The following is a 22,564-nucleotide window of genomic DNA, read 5'->3' on the forward strand; positions in this document are numbered from 1 at the left end:
CCTAGAATTGGCCCTCGAACCATTTGGCTTGTAATGTCGACATTGTCATATTGAAATTTGCCACTTAGTAAGTTCACCTCTTTTAATATATTTGCCAACAAGTGGATAATAAATTGTAGCTCAAACATTGTGGCAGTCTTGTAAAGACTTGGATATTTCTCCTTCCAATAAGCAAGTAAACTAGGCATGATTTTAACCAACCTATGCATACAAATATTTTATTACTTATAAAAACAATAAAGGCTTCTAAATGAAATACAATGAAGCATAATAAGTTAGATAAAATTACATTCTCATAACATTTCCCCTGGACATCCACCTTACACTGTATTTTTAGGACTTCATATCATTGTGCTAAGAAGGCATCCATCAATTTTCCCAATTCTTCTCGATGAAGAGATAAATCTCCTAGCCATGTACTAACCTTATTGGCAAATTTGTCTACATATTTAAATTCTCCAAAGTTCTCACATGTGTCTTTGATTGCCAAGGCTTCTCGATATGCCACACAATGTATCCCAAGGAGATGAGGGACCTCCGCTTGCAATCTCACAAAAAGACATGTTCTTACCCCCATCATGGGTGATGCACCATCAAATACAAACCCCACCATATTCTTAAGTGGAAGTTGCATAATCATTAACATCTCCACACATTTTCCCTTACCTACATTGGTTTAATATGATATATGAAGAATTAAATGTTTTTCATATCTTCTATCAATGCTTTCATCTAATAAGATAGAGAACAGAAAACTTGCATTCATCTCATTTTTTAGTTTATCCCAATATAAAAAATATATTGCTTCAAAAAATTATTTTCCACTTTTAGAGTTCATGTAGGAATAGTCATTAGACAACGGCATATGAGGTGCTTTCATATACATATGGAATTTACATTCTTCTTCAAAACTCTCGAATGGCATATCTTTTTTAACTATATGATATAAGATTTGGATGACACTTATGATTCGACGCTTTTCTTCATCAATCATTGACTCTACATGTTTCTCTATTCTCTTGGCTTGGCTTTCCAAACATTTCTTTTTTACGATTGCTTGCTTACATTCTACTGAAGCCTCATGTATTTGTAAAGCTTTTCTTTGAATTGTTGTGCTCCTCTCATTAGCAAACATGTTTTTCATTTGACAAGCAATATGTATGTTACATTTTACTTTCTCTAGCCCTAATTATTCTCATGATGATAGGCCCGTTTAAATTGTAACTTCCAAATTGGCAAAAGCTTACGTTTCTATACTTTTTTTCTCACTAACATTTGCAATGGTATTTGAGCCACTAGAGCTAGCTTGATGTTGAGGGTTTCCATTCTGCACATGACATTGCATGTAGCTTTAGTTGCCTCTTATCCTTCTTAGGATGAGCCATTTTGGATGCCTAGAAAATATAAAAGAAAAACAAATCAATGTTTGCATGAAACTAAGTTATAATTGCTTAAAATCGAGTTTAAACTATAGAATGTATTAACAACATCAAATTTCTCAAAGGTAGCAAATGATATTAAACAATACATATTTCCTAGTATATAAAGAAAATATGCACAAGACATACTAAGAAAAGCATCTATGAAAAGATAAAAAATCAAGATTATACACTATAGACCAAAGCTCTTTGAATAAATTAAGGCCTATTTAGTGTCATAAGCTCCTTACATTGTTAATGGTATAATTTGTACACATAGATATTCACTTATTGACTTGGTGTTCGATTATGATAGATTGAAGCCTAAATGGCTATCAACTTACTTCATTTCAAACACAAAGGTTTTTTCATTTTTCTTTTTAATGCATTATAAACTAGCATATTATGTCTACATGATACAAGCTAGAATTTAAAAAACCAAGAATACAAAGCTATTTATAAATATTAGAAACAAAGCATATTATTTCTGAGCATTATAAATAAGAAACAAAGCTATTTAAGAAAAAAAGCTCCTCACATCGATAATAAATATTAGAAACTCTCTTAATAACACTATTAAGTGTTCATAACTACTATATCAATCAAATAAAAAAATAAGACATACCAAATTCCAAAACAATCCAACTCTAATACGCACAGTACCACTAGTTTGCTAGCCAGTGCTGATGTTGACATGTGATGGCCAACATTGATTCACTAATAGACTGGAGTCTGGACTAGCATCGATGGCTAAATCACTTGGAGTTTAGAGACCAACCAATTGTGCTGACACCCAAAGCCAAATGGCCTGATGTACCAAATGACCAGTCATCACCAATGACCAATAGACTGGAGATAGACCGACCTTTGTCGACGCCAAAAGTTAGTTGGCAACCTCTAATAATGAAGGTGCCAATGAATCACGACTCATAAGAAGTAGTAGCGTGCTACATGGGCTATTGATGAAGGCATAAGATCTTGGGTAAGTTGTGCCCACGATCAATAGCCCAAGTCACAAGATAGATGAATCAATAGCGAACCACGACTCACCCTAGAAGATTGAGGGTTGAGCTCAAAGGCTAGGGTATAGATGAGAGACTCCAATCTCCAGAGGACAAGGCTTGTGACTCAAAACTTAGAAGCTAGGACTTGAGCATGAGGATATTTCAATAAGAAGATGGCTTCACGACTCTCAAGTCTCGAGCACCCTAGCTCAAGTGGTGAGTGGCAAGCCTATATATGGGTATGGTACTCACTGGAACCTTGAGGGTGTAAAGGACAAACCCTAACTTGGAAATTTGAAGCACATTGAACCAAGAATATAATAATCTTTTTTTTAACTTAAAAGAATTAGAACCTCTAGAATCTAGGGGCAACATTACTTATTTGATTCCAGTACCTATTAACTAATAACTATTACCTAGTACCTAAAGGGGACCAATTATCTACACTTTTATGGAAGGGATATTTTTTAATAACCCTTATTTTACAAGTTTAAATAAAATCCCATATTTCTTATTTTGCAAGTTTGAATAAAATCCCATATTTTCTCATCTAAAACTTGGGTGTTGCTAGAAGGGTATTTTTGGAGCGGCCCTTTTATTGAGGGTAAAATATATATATTACCTTTCAAATACCATTGTTGGTTTTGAAGGTCAATTTTTGAAAACCCCTTTCTGAGAGGGTCTACATCTCTTTGGAAGTACCAAAGAGTACTGCAACCTTCAAATTCGAGGGTTTCTCTGCACACTAGAGAAGGAAAGCGTCAGCCCATCATTTCCCAGAGCGGTGTGTTATTCGCTGGTGCATGACCTATGATGGCGTGAAAGTCCCCCAGATCTCCTGACGAGACTGAGGGGTAGGCTACCCAAAAAGTAACGGGTTGGGAAAGGGCTACATTAGCTAGAGAGTGGGGTGAGACAGCAAGCAACGTATCTGGATGTTCGTTTACTGTAGCTTCCTGGAGCGGACCTGATGATAGCATAGCCTCGCGCGCATGGGAGAAGGTCGGCAAAGGAGGTTGAGGTGGGGCGGAGGCCCGCATGGCCGCTTGCTGCGGTTCTTGCCACCACCACATGGCCGTTGAACCGCCGCAAATAGCAACGTCGCATCACGCTCACACCAGCTTATGTTGCTTCCACTACATCACTCCTGTGCATCAGTTAGTGAATACTTGCCTATATGGCAATATCTTTCGTCCAGAAAGAGGGTTTTTTTCTTTCTTTTTTTTTAGTTAGTGTATACTTGCCTATATGGCAATGTCTTCCGTCCCAAAAGCCCCGATCATGAAGATCCTCAAGATTGGGCTTACATGAAATTGAGCAATTGAAAATGATTGTCACCAATCAGCTTTTATCCACTTAAACCAAAACCTTTCAAGTAGGATATCTATCATACTACCTACTAAACACCTCCATCAACTATTAGCCACTTAAACTGAACTTTGATGGGATAATTGGCATTTTCCCTACTAAAGACCTCTAGATGCAATGAATCTTGGTAGACTTCCATGCAAACCATGAAAACAAGGGACTTTTATAAGTATTGCCTTCCATCCTCTACCTTCAACCAACGTCTTCTTACTAAGCGCCATGATGTTAGACTGAAATGCCTTACACAAGACATACTTCCCAGAACCATACACAGAGCATGTTCGTGAGATTTTACTTCTCAAATTCACAAGCGGACTGGCAGAAAACATGAGTGCTATTGACATTTGTAAGAGTACACACAAAAAAAAGACGGAAACTTCATCAGAGTCAATTTTCCCATAAACCAAATCCACCTTGTAAAGCATAACCATAAACAATGTCAGGCTCACCTTTACTTTGACACTACCATCAAAGCAACAGTAAGGAATAAAATCTGGCACAATAAACCATGATTCATCTTAATATCCTAAACCAGCAAGCCCAGCCTCCGACTTTGGGAGTTACCGAGCCTCCAAACAACCAAGGTGAGTCACAGAATTCACAGGACTCTCCTACAGTGTTACATGCTGGAACGACAAATGGCAGTTACATGCTGGAACAACAAATGGCAGAAAGTTAGGGTATCCATGAGATCCCTTGAGTTGTCAGCAAATATGTATGAATTAGCTGCGCCCAATTCCTCATCGCATGTGAGTACTGACATGTTGCTTTCAGCAGCAACGTTGTACACCAAATCACACTCAAAAATTCAGCACTTGCATATCAATGAGTGCTGCTTAGTCACCACTTTCTATCTTTACACTTCAAAATCCATTCATCACTTCCAAATTACAACCGTTATCAGCAAGTTTCACCAAAGCTGACTCGAGTGCTGTCTCAAAGGTCTGCACTTCCTCATCTGGTTCAGGCACCTCCACATGAAATGAATTTTGTGGAATTGGTCCCATGCATTTTGAGGAGCATTGCTTGATGTAGTTCCATAGTTCAACATGAAAGCTGTGGGAAGAAGAAAAACAATCTACACCCCTTCCACTACCTTTGGAGGATCCACTTTGTTTAGGTTCATAACGGCAGAAGTCCGGCAGTACATCATAATCCATGACCTACAATAAGATCAAAACTACATCAAACAGAACCAATGAATAAATCAAATCACATTAAAAAATATGTTCTAAGAGGTCCCCTTGTCGTACCTTAAGAAGTTCATCTCTCCCACAACCTTGTAGAACCTGCACTTTGCGCTTGGTTCTTTCTTGCAAAAGAGGCTTAACAACCTGACACATACACGTCCATGCAGCTTAGAGTCAATGGTTCTGAAAATCCTAGTTGAATTTCACAATAGATAACATCGTTTTACACACACTCCCAACCACCCATCCATTTACAGAATAGAAAACAAGGATTGTTATTGATACACTTGAGGAGGTAGTGAATCAAGTTGGTCTTCAAAATAACTATTCATACAAACTGAGGTTCTACAGGGACAGAAATTAAAAGATAGTGCTAGATGATAGTCGTGTTTACAATATACAAAGTAAGCATATCGTAATTTGCCAGCCATGTATGTGCATAGTGGCATACCAGAGGTTGACATTTGTCAGTTTTCTTAACACTTGTGGGTAATAAATGACCAATTTTAACGTCTGGCTTTTGGTAAACAGCAGTGGTTTTGGTTCTTGTTTGGACAAACATATCCAAACCAATCCTCTGAAAGCCACTAGCCCAAAGTGAACCCACAGAAGTGGCCAGCCTGTATGCCAAACTTACATGCAGATTGAATATGAAGAAATAACTTTGAATAAGTAATACCCCTTCTCTGGTCTGTGAGGCTACCGTGAGGAAGCATGTTGTGTAAACCCATCAGTCTATTCGCAGGAGCCTCACATAAACAATTTACGTAGCTTAGTATTAATAAAAAGTACTTTAGATAGATTCAAGCTATGATTTGAGCATGTCATCAAGCATGCCATCCTCTCTATTTGAGTGTCATCTCAAGATCGTTTGACAACACAATCAGCTAGCCTTCCTGCTAAACACTTTGTATTCCACCAAGTCTCTCTTGGGCACTTTTAGCCTCTTGCATGTGTGAGGTTTTTTCCCTATGTGAATACCCACTTTGGATGCAGGTTATGAACTTAGGGTTTGTAAAATGGGTAGCTACTATTATAAAGGCTAAGGAAGAATTCGCTATCAGTTCAATGTATGCAATAGGTAATGTTGGATCAGGCGCAAAAAACTAGTAGTTCTTAAAGGTAATACAATGTCCCACCATTTTGAATGGGGACTTTAATATGTTGGAGACCCCTAATGAGAGTTATGAGAGAAGAGGGTTGTATTAGGTAGGTAGGAGAAAGACTTGTGGGAAAGCCTGAAAGGCTTCCATGGCCTAGTAGATATGCTCTTGCATTAGTGAAAGTAGGCATACATGCAAAGTAGTGCTCTCTCTCTCTCTCTCTCTCTTTTTTTTTTTCGTAAAAGTCTCTCTCTCTCTCTCTCTCTCTCTCTCTCATAATGGGCAATTATATTATTACCATGTGAGAAGTACAAGAGTCTCCGCCATGTAGGAGAAGAGACTGCCATATCCCAAGGGACTAAATCCTCAGGCAGAACCAAAGATGAAAGCATTTCAAGTGACATAATTGTGCCAACAGCCCCAAAATCTAAGAAAATGAATAAGACTCTCTCTCTCTCATAATGGGCAATTATATTATTACCATGTGAGAAGTACAAGAGTCTCCGCCATGTAGGAGAAGAGACTGCCATATCCCAAGGGACTAAATCCTCCCTCGGGAAAAAACCAGGATGTTCAACAAGGTCCAGCTTCCAATGAAGACGACCTTTCAGCCTATAGCAAGATGACTTTGAACACTAGAGGCAGAACCAAAGATGAAAGCATTTCAAGTGACATAATTGTGCCAACAGCCCCAAAATCTAAGAAAATGAATAAGATTTCATATGTGGCTATGCCGGAGTAGGATATTTTGCCTTGCCAAAGACCCATTGCCAAAGACCCAATCCGATGGATGGAGGGAAGGACCCACCACAACCCTCCAAATGTCAAACAACATGGACCAGATTCCTAGCCAATGGGCAAGAGATGAATCTATGGCGAGAAGATTCCATGTCATTAGTACAAAAGAAGTAGATACCATTTGAAATACATTGCTTGGGGAGGGCGGAGGCAAGGGGCAGGCCACCTATCAGCATTCTCCAAATAAGGCTTTGCATTTAAATAGGGTCTTATTTAGCCACCCTTCCATAACAGTTGATTTCCACCATGCCCTGCTTTTGTGCAAGCCCCAAACAGCATTGGCCTTGGCCACCAACTAGCCACCAACCAATAACGATCTCTAATCAAGAGATGATAGATCTGATTAATTGACACACAATCTAGATGCAACCAATCTACGAGTCTCCAATCCTTCCAAGGATGATCTAAATCAAGAGTGGGAAAGGGTGCCAATCCTATAAATGCATGGAGATCATGTCCCATTGATCACAGCATCCACTAGAGATCTAAAAAACCTGTCTAACTGTGTGGAAAGACATGAGCACACTAGGAGCTGACATGGTGGCATATACAATAGAAACGAGGCCTAACACGCCATTCAATCAAACTTGGAATGGTTATCCTGTTTCTCTTCCGATGAGAGCAAGCAAGAGATGACCAATAATTCCATCTGCAAGAGATTAGTATATGCAATCTATCCTATGGTAGATGCCAATTCACTTTCTAAAGGACTGTCTTCCATGAGCATAGCAAACGGGACAATAGAAGAGAAGACAAAATCAGGAGCAGGGGTCATTATTATGTGCCACCATGAACCCTGAATTTTATTAGCATCACCATATACAGCTCCTTGATCTTCCAAAAGAAAGTGAGCAAAAGAAACCTAGGGCTAATGACCTACACACTTGACTTGAAACAGTAACCAACGAAGAGAAACCATATGAGTCTCAACCTCCAAGACAACCCCTCCATCCATGCTATTTCCATAGCATGAAATGGATATGCCTGCTAAGGTCGTGCAGGTTACTTCTGGGCCAAGGTAAAAGAGGCAAATAATAAGTATGGGCAGCATAATGGCTTGTGCCACTTTAAGGCAAACATGAAAAGGCAAAGCCTGAAATTTCCAATAAAGAAACTTGGCATCCAACATTTGAGAAATCAATTGCAACAATTGTTTAGGTTGTACATCAACACTCAAAGAATAGCCCAAATGCCGGGCAATATGACCACGTAGAACTACTTCGCCTTGCCACCCCAATGCCTATAAATTTAATTCAGTGCAACTGTTCAATGACGATTTGGGGCATTAATATGAAGGCCCGAAGCATGGCCAATGCAAGAAAAGACCATTCTAGGTAATCAAAGGCCTTTTCGAAATCTACCTAGAAGAACAACCTCTTGGTTGGAGTGTTGCGCATAATCAATGCCCATCTGCACATTTAGGATATGATGCAAAATATTTCTGCCCTTAATGAACCCATATTGATGGGGATGCACAATGGAAGGAAGGTGCTCACAAAGACGATTAGTACACACAAAGGAAATCAATTGCCAATGCTTGAGCATTGAAGGGGAAGGCCCAAGGGACTTTGGGGATCAGCTTATCACATCACCTCCATTGCACCCATCAACTCCAACCATCACCTTCATTGCACCCATCAATTCCAACTATCACCATCCAAAAGGTGTTTGGAAGATATATTTTGATCCCCATCCAAAAAGTATAGAAGGCAATCTTCCATCACCATATGGCATATGGAAAGAGTCTAAAAGGTTATCTTCATCTCCACTAGTCCATCACCTCCATGTTTGGAAGGTGATCATCCATTACCATCTGGAAGTTGGTTATCACCTCAACTCTAGGACCATCTTCACTCACTTAGCAAGTCAATATCACCTCTACTTCACCCATCACTTTACTTCATTCTATGATGCAGACATTAGTCTAGTAGCCCAAACCTCCTTACACATGGCTGTCACAGGCTTTGCTAAACTAGTATAAGTCTCGTCTTCACAAATATCATCCTCTAAAACAGCACAAATGTCCGCAGTGACATGATCCTTGGTTAAAGCATAAAATACCAAACGGGCATGGACAATCTTATCAGAATGTGCTTGTCTCAAACCAAGGAGATCCTGAAAATATTGTCTACACATATGAACAATAGAGTGAGGATATGTAAAACAAACTGACCATCAACATTCTACAATCTCACCAAGTTTTCTTGAGCAAGGGATGCATGTAAACCACAAAATAATTTATGGAGCTGATAGGAGTTATTCTACGCACCCTCGGTCAAGGCTTTCAGCTTGGCTTGTTGATAAGAATGTAACTGAAAGTGCTTAGCAAGATCAGCCAACCACACAGACAATGAGGCCAAGAAATCATCCTTGTGAGACTCAAGCAACAAAGAACAAACTAAGCCCAACAATTCCTCTGCAGCATGCATCCTGCAAAGAAAAGCATGGTAAATCCCATATTGCCTAGCAACCCTCTGCACATTTTGTATCAACTGCTCAAAAGCGGAATTGCCCCCACACATGGAAACTCAAGAAAAAACCTATTGAGTAGCTTTCCCATGTAGCTACTAAAAATTCCATGACTCAAAAGGGAAGAATTGAAACGCAAACGGAGCCTATCCAAAAACTGTGCAAAGGGAACAATGGGCTGGCTAAGCATCTCAAATTGCAATGGAAAGCAATCAGATACTAATGCATATTGCCGCAATACTCTCATCTCCACATCCAAACGACTCCATGTTGTTGTCTACTACACTAAACGAAAGGTAGACCCCAAAGTAAATGGGCAAAGCCAAGATCAGAGATCCTGCTTAAGAATGCCTGATGCAAGATCATTCCAAGCACTATGTTTAGGTGCATCCATTATTGAGTGCTCAAAGGTAGACTATGAAGAGCAACACACATAGTAAAGTCACCTATCATCAAGCCGCATCTACCAAGGGGCAGATGTGCTTACAAATGAGCCCATAAATCACGATGATGTGAGGCATCATTCCACATATAGAGACCCACTAGCCATAAAACCTCACCATCAACTATAATCTCAATCACCAAAAAATAGCCAAATACATCATTTTTCACAAGAACTAGTTTATCTCTCGTGAACAATCATGAGGACACCAAAATAGTGGATTGTGACACTCCCAACATAAAGCAATCAAAATCCATGACATTCAACAATCTTCCAAACATCACCATGACTTGTGTTCAATAGCACATAAAGCAACCCATTTATTCTTATGTAAAACACACCACATGTCATGTTGTTTGCTGCAAGAGCAAATCCCACAAACATTCCAAGTGGCAATCTTCATGTACTTACAAAGCAAGATGAAAATTATATTCAAGGCTAATCTTGCCTCAATTTGACTTTTTCAGCTAGCTTTTCAAGTATACCATCTTCCCAAAAAAAAATCTAATATTGTGAAAGCATTCTGCCCCTGATGGGCAAAACTTGAGGAAGAGGGCTTATCCTCATTTTTTGGACCTGAGCAGGGATACCTATGATCCCATGGGGTGATTACCTTGCCTTAGTTATCAAAAGCGAAGCAGGTCGGTGGATCCCAAGAGTGCTCAACATGTGTTTGCAAATGTGTGGGCTGCTTTGAACTAGAAGGGTCCATAACAGACACATTGGGCACCATTGGAAGGTTTATCCTTTCTACATGCATATGTACGGAAAGAATCCTGGGCACCTATCAATGCGCCCACTTGCTGCTAAACCTCAACCTTCTACATTTTTCATACAAAACATCAATCCATCCAGATTCATCAAGATCTAAAGACAGTACTGTCCTGCACCAAATCTTTTTGCACAGTCCATTCATCAGTGACCGGTGCATCAACCATCATAACAATATCCATATTATGAGCAGCAATAGCATCTTTTTTTCCGAGAAATCCACCATGAAGTGACCAAGCTTGCCTCAAGAGAAGCAATGGCCATCGAAGATGCCCCATTTAAGTCAAAACCATAATGGATGCATACCATTGCAATTAAGGCGCAACCAATTCAGTCTTTTCCTTGTACTATTCCACAACACGCACAATCGATTCCTATTGCCTGCCCTCATGTTTGGAGATAGTATAACAGTACCAATGGCTGCCATTGCATCTCTTAATAAAGGCCAATAAACTATAGGGCAGATTTCCACCTCAACCCACACTGGACATTCTTGTTTAAGCAAGCATTGGAAATCAGCCATGGGTCTCCATGGCACCACATGCACCAATCGTCTATTAAAGACAAGGGGCAGCCTACCCAAAAGCCCGTCTTGATTTATTGATGTAAGCATGACCTCATAAAAGTCCCTGGGACCCACAAAAATCTCTTCCACACCATAAAATGGAAGTCAACCACCAAAGAATCCAAGGCAGCACCAAAATCCTAGCCGTGAAAAACAAGATGACTCCACACTCATAAAAAGCAAAGGAGCAAAGCACTTTTTGTGTATCAACATGAGTATCTACAATGTCCTCTTCGTCACAATTCGGAATATTGCTATGATTATGTTGCACATATTGTGGCCCCACCCCATGATCCTGCATTATCACCTCCCTGTAGGGTCACTATTGTTAGAGTCATTCCCTGGACTGGCAGGCAGTGCCACACAGGCAGGCTGCCATGCAGCAGCAGTTGGACTGCATCAGTCGACCTGATCATTTTTAGGTATTATTTTCAGCCTATAAATAGGCTCAGCCTATATAGGCTGTGTTTCAACAGTCTTGGCAATTGTATCTCACAGATTTCAGCCTGCAAACTGCGGAGATTGCTCTCGGGGCTGACAGAGATCGAGATCCTCAAGGTGGAGACGTATGCAGATATTCTCTCTACACCCCTGTATTATTCTGCATCCTTATACAGCATTCTGCACTGCAGATTTTCTGTGTTACACTGTCTCTTTCTCTCTCTTCTCTCTCTGTTCACTCTTTGTCACGATCATTTGCTTCCACATTGCTTCACTCTAACATGGTATCAGAGCATGGAAGGACTGACCTAGGGTGTGGACCCATCTGAAGAGGAGTTTTCAGTGCGACACAAGGCTACGTTTTCAGTGTTCGAGTGCGAGCAAGTGGGCTACGCATCAGAATAAGGCTGAGGTGAGCATGAGCGTGCGAGAAAAGAGAAAATTTGCTGAAGTTGTTGCTGTTATTGCTGTTAAAGAGGGAAGAAGGCTGCATTTTGGGCCTTCAAGTGCAGATTTTACCTTTTCATCACCTCCAGCGGGTGAAGGAGTGGAATGAGCAAACCACAGCCCTAGCAAGCTATATTTTCACAATCAGAGGGGGCTGCTCTTTGTGTTTTTTGGTGCAAGCATTGTAGGTGAAGATGTCTTCTAAGGCCGAGACAGAGTTTCAGGCGATCATGGACCGGAAGGTGCCCGTCTTACCGACTCTTCCTTCACATCAAAAGCTCGATGGTGAGAACTACTGCATCTGGCGGGTCATGATGCTTGCCATATTGGAGTCCTATGATTTGGCGGAGTTTGTTCCACAAAGGCTATCAATCGTTCTTCTTAGCGAGATGAGTCCAGACTCTCTTCCAATGAGAAGGCGGGGTTGGCCAAGGCTCTCAAGCACATTGGGATAAACTCAATGCTCGCATTCGCTCGTTTTTATTTCTCTCATGTACTACAACTGTTATCTCTCATATAGAGCATTTGATGGTGGCTAGGGAGATATGGTTGAAGTTGGATCGGATGTATAATCGGATGACCGTAATGAAGCAAGTTGCTTTGGAAGTGCAAATGAGGGCCATGAGTGTCAAAAAGTCATCATCCATGCAGGAGCATATCAACAAGCTAAGGCAGCTTTAGATGCAGATTCAAAACGCAGGAAGGTGTTCACTTCTAAAGACATGGCGATAACTCTCCTTTCACAGTTACCGTCTCGCTTCAATGGTTTTTATTCCGCCTTGATTGCTTCAAGGCCGTCTGAGATTCTTCGATGGAAAGAGTTGGTTCCTATGGTCTTGGACCAAGAGGAGCAACTGAAAGGAACTAATGCTTCGAAATCTAATGCTTTGGTTGGTCAATCCTCTCAAAAGAAGGGGAAGGACCAAAAGAAGAAGGAAGAGAAATCTAAGAAGGACAAAGACAAGGAGTCTACTTGGTCACATTTATGGCAAAACAGGTCACTGGAAGGACTGCCCCGACAAGGAGAAGAAGGAGCAAAAATGACTCTAGAGCGGTGGCTATCCCTCATTAGCTGCTTTCCTCCATTTGGAGGTGGTTGAGGATTCGACCCTACCAGCTTCTAATATTGCGCTGATGGCCCCATTCGCGAGTACACGACTCCTTCCGAAATATATAAAAATGGCTTCCTTTTATTATCTCATTAAACAAGGTTTATTAACACAATCTTTAACACATGACAAACACTTGAAACAAGTGTTACTCATTTGCGGCCTTCTCATGGATAGATTCTCATTGGAGATAGTTAATCTATTCCTATTCAAGGACAAGGTAATATGCATCTTATTCCGAATAGGCGTGGTGGTGCCCATGCCTCCGAGGTACTTTATGTGCCGACTTTGGGGTATCACCTTCTCTTGGTGCAAAAGATCTGTGCCCTCGGCCTCTTGGTCGAATTGGATGTGGATTCTTTTCAGATTCTTGATCAAGGATCGAGAGCGATTTTTTCTTCAAGTTATGAGGACAATGGAATCTACAAGTTGCAGTCTTTTTCTGCCTTGACTTCGCTTCTTACCTCTCAAACTTAGTCTGAGCTTTGGCATGCTCGGTTTGGCCACCTCAATTATGATTACCCTCGAAAGGCGTCTAAGGACCAAATTGTTCGAGGTTTAATGGATATTGTGGTGACTCAACAACCTTGTGTATCCTACATCTGTGGGAAGCAAACTCATGATGTTATTCCCAACAAGGCTTTGAGGCGGTCTTCAGCACCCGTGGAGCTTGTTTCTACCGATCTTTGTGGAACGATGAGGACGGAATCCCTTCAAGGGAGCTTGTATTTCATGCTTATTGTAGACGATTACAACATGATAACATGGGCCTATTTCTTGAAGTTGAAGTAGAAGGCTTTCTCCAACTTCAAGGATTGGTTACTTTTTTAGGAGAACCCATCGGGCAGAAGCTAAAGACATTACGATTGAATAAGGGTGGAGAATTTTTTTCTGATGAGTTTACTCGATTTTGTGCAGATCATGGTATTCACCAAGAGTTTGTCAATGCAAACAACCCTCAGGAGAATGGCATATTGGAGCGGAAGAGTCGCACTGTAATCAAGATGGCTCGTACCATGATGAAGCATCGTCAAACACCTCAGTGTCTATGGGCTAAGGCTGTGGCTACTGCACTTTACATCCTTAATCGTTCCTCTACTTCCGTCGTAGTTGGTATGACTCCTTATGAGGCCTACTTTGGATCAAAGCCAGATGTTTCTTATTTCAAGGTTTTTGGGTGTGATGCTTATGTTCACATCTTGAAGACACAACGTAATAAATTTGAAGCGGCTTCCAGAAGACAAGTGTTTGCGGGCTATAGCTCGCAATCTCGAGGCTACTAATTGTATGATCCTGTTAAGCAGGATGTCTACACAAGCCGTTACGCTCGGTTCGTGGAGGTTCCAACCCTGGAGAGAGATGAGGACCACCCTGTACTTGGAGATCCCGGTGATAGTTGGGCCCCAACGACGATTGTTCCTCTCGAGCCTATGTCTCTTGAGGACTCTTCTTCGTATGAGAAGCCTACTTCCCAGCCCCCGAATTTACTGATTGGTTCTCCGTTGATGGTGGTGGATCTTCCACAAACTTCAACAAATGGAGAGCGCGAGGCTAGATCCGGCCTCCTCCTCGTTGGGCCTGTGACACGCTCCGAGATTTAGAGATTTAGGGGTTCCCTGAGGAGTGGCAACCACAAGATGGACCTCAAAGGTCACGATAGCACCAGGCACATACTATGGGGATTGTTTGCTCTAACTATTGTTTGATGTCCCATGTTATACAAGATAGAGAGCCTACATTAGTGAAGGAGGCTTTATAGTGTTATCATTGGCAGAAAGCAATGGAAGCCGAGTTGGAGGTTATTGAGAGGAATGTCACTTGGTACCTTGTGCCTTGCCCCTCTCATAAGAAGGTGATTGGTATCAAATGGGTCTTCAAGTCCAAGTACCTTTCGGCATTTGTTGGAGGAGCTTGGCTGCCCCTAGACTCGTCCTTATTTTGAAGTGAGAGTTTCATTGCCTTGGCACAGAATCCCGTATTCCGTGCCCGGACAAAGCACATAGAGATCCAGTACCACGTCATCAAGGAGAAGCTTCTGGATGAGACCATCGATGTGGAATACTGTAAGACCGAAGACAATATTACAGATTTGTTTATGAAGGCACTTCCCCAGGCTTTACTGCACCAACATTCTAGATCCCTCTGTCAGCTGCCTTGTCTAAGATCTCAGAGGGGGAATTAGAGTCATTCCCTGGACTGGCAGGCAATGCCACGCAAGGAGGTGCCACGTGGCAGCAGTCAGACTGCATCAGTCAGCTGCATTAAATGCAGCCGAACTGATCATTTTTAGGCATTATTTTCAGCCCATAAATAGGCTGTGTTTTCAGCAGTCTTGGCAATTGTGTTTCACAGATTTCAGCCTGCACACTGCGGAGATTGCTCTCCAAGCTGATGAAGATCAAGATCCTCGAGGGGCAAACATACGTAGTATTCTCTCTGCACCCATGTATAATTCTGCATCCTTATACAGCATTCTTCACTACAGATTTTCTATGTTTCATTGTCTCTTTCTCTCTCTGTTCACTCTTTGTCACGGTCATTCGCTTCCACATTGCTTCACTCTGACAACTATAAGCCAGAACCGAGGGGGGAAGGGGAACCCCTCGGGGACTGTTCAATCAACTTCCACTCTCAATCTCAAGCTTTAGCAATACAAATGAAGAAAAAGAAGACTTTTGTTGTAGCACCTGCTACTACAAGAGTGGAAAAAAGTTTAAAGAGGGCTGCCAGCAATCAAGTAAGAAATGATCAAGAAGGAAGAACACATGAAAGAATTATAGGAACAGCCGCAAAGCACGAAGAAGGAACAACAAAAAGCAAAGGAAGAGCTTCCACAACATAGTCATTACAAGAAGAATTGACTAACTACATACAAAAAGTGAATTCATCTAGCTCAACACATTTTTATAAAGAGGTTATGTCAGCAATCAAGGAGAATGAGAGGATTAAAAGTAATAAGAGAAAGAGAAGGATTGTTGGTCTGCCCCCATAGGGAGAAACTTGCTCCATAGTCGGAACAAGATTTCATTCTAGAAACAAATGTTCTACAAGCATGATTAACTAAGGTTGTCCCTTTCATAGATTTGGGAGAGCCCATCAGCATTATCCCAAAAGGCACACGAGAAATGGTCAGCTAGATGCTATGACAAAGAAGATAGCAATGATGAAGTGGACTAAGTCTCTACAAATGACAAACGTATGGATAGTGGACGAGTTGACCTCACTTCAGCTCAAAAATCGACTAACAAAATTGGCCAAAGTCATAGAATCACAAAGAAATGGTAAGTGGGTAGTGTATCGAGTAGAAAAGCACTCGTCAAGGAGTTTTGCAACCTACTTCCCCAAAAGCAAATGTATCTTCTAGTGGAATTTAGCTACCCTCTACATTTGTAATGGAACCCAATATTGTAAGTAAAGCTCTTATGAGTAACAAGAACTCAAAGTTTATCTCTTCTCTTTTCTTTTTTAATGTGCCTATATGGCACCGATATTCAAAGTGAAATGTAATGAGCTATCTGATTTATTCTGTAGATCAACTTTGGCCTCCAAAGGACATTAATAGACCTCTCCTTTTTTTTCATGAAGATAATTGAATTAAGTAGTAAATATTTGCATCAGACCATCAGGTCACATTCTCTCTGTATGTCTTACTTTCTATTATATCAGACCATCAAGTCATCCGAGAAACTGAATAAAGACTAACAAGACTTTTACATAAAGAAAAAATCACACAGAAAGGACAATTGGAGTAGAGTGAACAATAGCCAGCCAGGGAGTAGCAATGTCACAAAGAACCAGGTCAGCTGATATAATAGAAGAAATCTGCCATAGCACTAAACCTCAAACACGGGCCACATGACCATGGATGCCTGATGGGACTTCTTAGTCCAAGGAAGGAGTGGCAAGAAGTACGATATCATAATGATCATAATACTTTGAGCAACTTTCAGTCTGACATGTAAAGGCCAGCCTTGAGATTTCCAGTACATGAACCTGTCATGAATCCTAGAGGCCATCCAATCCGGTAAGGCACGGCGTGCCACCTCCACCCCAATAGGATATCCCAAGTGTCTGGTTATATTTCCCTCTGGGATCACAAGTCCATGCCAGCCCAAGGCCTTCACATCAGTCTCCATACAGGAGAGAAGTGTAGATTTCTGCGTACTAATATGAAGACCAGATGCCAAAGCAAAAAGATTCCATCCCACCATTTTCCGATTAACATTAGTGCAATCAGCCTTAAGGAACATGAAAGAATCATCTGCCAAAGATTGACCCACAAGTTGAGTACCACTGGGAAGAGTCAAGCCAACTATCTCGCCTTGATCAGCCAACCTGTCCAACAATGAGAGCATCGGGTGAGTGACCAAAGCAAACAACAAAGGGCTGAGGGGGGAGCCTTGCCTAAGAGATCGAGATAAGGCAATTTCTTCCGTGATCCCTCCATTAAGAGCAATACGAGCTACAACTCCCTGACCAATAGTGTCAACAAGAGAAACCATGCGAGGGCCAAAACCCATTCTGGACAATAACTGCCTCAAAAAAGCCAGCTAACATGATCAGATGCCTTCTCAATATCGAGTCGAAGGATTACCACTTGCTGTCCCAAAGCTTTAGCATAGTCAATTCCCAGTTGAACATTCAAGATGTTATGCATGGTATTCCGACCTTTAATGAAACCATATTGACGTGGATGAACCAGGTGCGGAAAAACTTTTTGCAATCTATTCGCAATGACTTTGGAGAAGATTTTATATAACGAGCCCATAACGGAAATAGGTCTCCATTGTTTCAAAGAGGTAGGGGAGGGAACCTTGGGCAACAACCGAATGACAACAATCTTCCAATCGAATGGCATGATACCAAAGGTTCCACACTTGCTGGCACAGGCGAGTCAATGGGTCTTTAAGCTACTGCACATTAGCTGAAAACAGCTCATTAGGAAGCCCATCCCAGCCAGGGATTTTCCTACGGGGTAGATGGGATAGCACTTCTTCCACTTCATCTTCTGAAATATCCGCCTCCATTAAGTCCACCAATTCTGGTTTGACCTCGTTGCTTACCAACTCACAAATATAGCAGCGAGCGGAGACAAGGAGTGGGCCAATAAAAATTGGGCATTCTGCAATTCAGCTCATAAAGAGGAAGCCTACTGAATACCATACTGACGGGATAATTGTCGGGCATTGTCCCTAAAAACGGCCCATGCATCCCTCCCTCCAGATAGGACATTCAACCTAAAGGAAGCGATCAGTTCCTGAACATATTCCAAAAACTGATTCTGCTACAGCAAAGATTGATTAAAACGAAGTGGCAAGTGAGCAAGAAGAGCCTTAATACATGAACAGGTCTATGGGTCATTTCTAGGACCAAAGGGTAGTGATTTGATAAGTCATGCTTTCGTTCCACCCACATGTCAATAACTCCACGAAGAAAGGAATCACTGTGACAAATATATATCCGATCCAGTCTGGCCCAGGTGTTAGGATGTTGCAAAGATCGATAGGTATAACCAGATTGTGATCGATACATCTAGGACCACATGTCTTGCTTTAAAGATTCAGCTGCAAGGAAGTCCCAAGCCTGTCACTCAAGACCATCCATAACCAAGTGCAGAGAAGTAGCCTGATCCCCAGATAGACATGCATTAAAGTCACCCATGACAAAACCTTAGCGAGCCATGGAAAGGCAGCGCAGGTCATCCCAAAGTTGACAACGCTCCCTTACCGTGGAAAGAGCATACACACCCACCAACCACAAAACTTCTCCCTCATACAGTATTTCCATAATTACAAATCGACCTCGAGGGTCTTGAGAAACCAACGATGGCAGCAAGCAAGATTTGACAGCCAACATAACTCCAAATTTATATGGAGCTCGACCACTGAAAAAAACAACATAATCCTTATAAACATAGGAGGATCCAGCCAAAGAATGTTGTTTATGTTCCACCGCACAAAGTACATCCCACTTTCCAGCAAACAAAACTTTCCACAACCGATACTACTTACTACGCAAAGAGATACCATACCTTTCACATTCAACAAAGCAATCCTCATAATAAATTGGAAATGAGAAAACTATTGAGCCACCACTTTTCCTTTCCCTTTCACATCTAGAGCTTTGGCTGCCTGAAATCTTTCCATCTCGCTTCGAATGACATCTACAAGGTCCGCCCTTTGCAAACCAACAAGCGGAGCACGAGAAGAAAACTGTTGTTGCTATGAACGAAAAACATCCCTAGGAGGCACAAGCCTCCCTTGCATATCAAAGCGCAAAGCAGAATTGGAATTCCTTTTATCATCCCCAGTTGGAGCACGTGAAGATTGAGGGTTCATATAAAACCCCCTACCTCTGCATTGAAAGGTCTAAGTGATAGGGTGTGGCGATGGATGGGCAGGAGCCGAACGAGATGCTTGTCTTGCATTACGTCTAACCACCGATACCCAAGAATCTTCCCGAGAAGGCACATTCCAGTCGACCGGGAGGGAAGTATGCTCGGGGCCCACTTGAGGAGCCTCCTTTTTACCTTCATCACGACCATGTTGGGGAGGCATCTCAAGATCACCTTGAAGCTGCTGATGTATATGGGGAGGATGGTGATCTTGCATATCCATGTCCGAATCTATAGATCACTGCAAAACCTCCGGATTTTTGTCACATTCCGAAATAAAATGGCCCAATTGACCGGATCGGAAACAGTGTCCTGCAAAAGTACCCCATTTCAACTCATAAATCAAGATTTGCAAGCCTGTAACTGGAAAATAAATTTTGGTCGGGCGAGGTTTTCCTGTGTTCCAAAGCATGCATGCCCTGTTCCGATTGCAGGAAGAGAAACGAGGCTCTACCAACATGTCTCCTAAGGTTCTCAAGACCAAACGGAGGAGTCTCCAAAGATGCGCAGGGAAATCAACCACCTCCACCCAAATAGGACATGCCTGCCTCAACACCTCCTGAAACTCGGCCATGGGCCTCCAAGGGACCATGTGAACTAGTTGCCCATCCAAAAACAAAGGGATGCGCTGTATGATGAATGACCGCGCTTCCGAGGAGCAAAAAAGCACCTCAAAAAACCCCTTGGGACCATCATAAATCTCTTCAACAAGAGGGGCCTGCACATGCCCTAAAGCATCTTCTTGGCACTGTTGAACATTTACAAGCATAGACAGCACATTTACAAGCATAGACAGCAGCTAGGTATGAATCCTTGTGAGCAAGGGAGTCCTTCCTGTAAAATAAAATATGGCTGCCCTCTCATGGACGGCAGCAATCTGCTGTAGAACCAATTCCATTCCCATAACTGTATCTACATGATCCCCTTCCGGAAAAGAGTTAGCTTTACTCTCATTAGCATGAACATAATCGGACATAAGATGATTGGCAGTGGCCAGCATGAATTGAAGAGACCCATCAACCTGGACCTCTGGCTGAGGAAAATTTAGGGGGTATAATAGAGGATCTTCAACCGACATCTTCTGACGTTTACTTGTCTCATCCCCTTCTGCCCAACTGACTGGAATCCTCCCCCAATGAATCACTGTCTGAATCCGGCAGAAGTTGGTCATTTCCATGCCCTAAATGCTGATCGAGAAAGGCCACATCGATACCATTTGTCTCCTGCAGATTCTCCATCACTAGGTGTGACATGCCGCTTCTCTTTGTTGGCGAAAGCGGTCGAATTAGGGCTTTCTACAGCGTGGCACCTGAGCTTGTGCAGGTCACATGCAAAGCCATGATCCGCAAGTAAACAACCTTCAAGCATGTCAACAATCGTAGGAACACAGGCGAGCTCCCAAGGCAGATCAACATAGGAAGATTCGCGCAGTGATGGCCAGTGCAGAGCAAAGTGTCAAGGTCAGGGCAAGATAGAGCAGGGCGTTAGGGTGGGACTTCACAGGAAGTCACTAGATCACACAGGAGGCACACCAGACACGGCCAGCAGACCAAGCGTCAGGTGGATGCAACGGGGCAGTCAGGGCAAGTCCTCCCTCCCCCAAACCCTCTCTCTCTCTCTCTCTCTCTCTCTCTCTCTCAGAGCAAGGCGACCCAGGACGGTAGGTCGCACACCAGTAGGCTCAGTAGGTCGGTAGGATGAGATGTCGAGGGCAGGGCTCGATGTTGATGTCAAGGCAGAACGAACCCCATTCTGGTCTGAGGAGAGATCTCCCGTAACGCACAAGGCAAGAAGCACATCACCAGGTCAAGGGGGAGCCAGATCTGCCATCTCTTTTCCATCTGTGTGTGTGTGTGTGTGTGTGTGTACATTCTATTGCATTAGACCATTAGGTCCTTAAAGAAAGTTACGAAGACTATTAGGACTATATATCACAAAGAGAAAATCACAATGCTGGTGTAGAGCGAACAATGGCCAGCTAGTGGGAAGCAATGTCAAGAAGAACCAGGTCAGGCAATATCATAGAAGAAATCTGCCATAGCACTAAACCTTGAATACGGGCCACATGATCATGGATGCCCGAGACTGAATCAAAAATAAAGGCATTCCGAGTACGCCAAATATGCCACAAGGCGGTCCATCTAAGGAACTGGAATAAGTAGGAATAATCAAAATGCAAAGAAGGCACGCATGGCAGCTTTCCCATAATCCATGACCAAGCTATTATCCGGAGCTGAGTCGCCAAGAGCCACACGCGAGAAATAAAATACCAAATCTATCGCGCAACTGGACAAGAGGCAAAAAGATGAAGCAATGTTTCATCACATGTAGTGCAAAATACACAACAACCAACTGAGATCTTTCGAGCACGCAGCACCTCTCCAATTGGAAGACCACCAATTAGCAGTCTCCACAAGAAGACTTTTCCCTAATAGGGAACCTTGGACTTCCAGAGCTGAAGGAATCTTTCCTGCCACTTCTTTTTGCCGTCCCGAATATGCCATAATTTTTTCACCTCTATAGTGACCCATCTCTTGGCCTCCACCATCTGATGGTATATCTGGTTAGCAAACCTCTTCTCGAAATCATCCGGAATCACAAACTTCCAGTCACGCCATGGATACAATGGTTGTAGCACTGGTAGAGGATCTCTCTCTCTTTTTTTTCGTGAAGATAATTGAATTAAGTAGTTAATATTTACACGAGACCATCAGGTCAACATTCTCACTATATCTCTTACATGCTATTACATCAGACCATCAAGTCAACATACTCAATCTCTCTCACATTGTCACTGTAGAAATTTACAAGATGTGAGCAGGCTTCTCAAAACAACCTATTACATAACCAATTCTAATAAATCAGACAGAAAGAACAGCTGGAGTAGAGCGAACAATCACCAGCCAGCAAGCAGCAATGTCCGAAAGGACCAGGTCTGCTAAGATCATAGAAGTGATTTGCCATAAGACCAATCCATGCACACGGGCCACATGCCCATGGATGCCCGATGCCGAATCAAAAATAAAGGCGTTGCGAGTACACCAT

The 22,564-nt window shown here is 42.2% G+C and overlaps 1 protein-coding gene across 3 annotated transcripts in view; it reads right to left on the reverse strand.

Moving 5' to 3' along the window:
- Positions 1 to 938: 938 nt before the first annotated feature.
- The window catches only part of LOC148020576 (Sec14p-like phosphatidylinositol transfer family protein), a 70,917-nt gene continuing 49,291 nt past the window's right edge, over positions 939 to 22,564 (reverse strand). For 2 of the 3 annotated variants that reach the window (XM_087698355.1, XM_087698354.1), the window contains 2 exons: positions 5,044 to 5,124; positions 4,156 to 4,953 (listed from right to left, as the gene is read on the reverse strand). In XM_087698355.1, the coding sequence (XP_087554481.1) occupies positions 4,654 to 4,953; positions 5,044 to 5,124 (381 nt within the window). In that variant the 3' untranslated portion in view covers positions 4,156 to 4,653. Of the gene's footprint in view, positions 1,395 to 4,155; positions 4,954 to 5,043; positions 5,125 to 22,564 lie in introns of those variants that run through there. The other variant, XM_087698356.1, reaches the window with a different exon arrangement.

This window comes from Lygodium microphyllum, chromosome 18 (genome assembly GCF_053477565.2).
Source record: "Lygodium microphyllum isolate KBCC chromosome 18, Lygodium_microphyllum_v1.1.10, whole genome shotgun sequence".
In the NCBI taxonomy this organism is placed as follows: domain Eukaryota; kingdom Viridiplantae; phylum Streptophyta; class Polypodiopsida; order Schizaeales; family Lygodiaceae; genus Lygodium; species Lygodium microphyllum.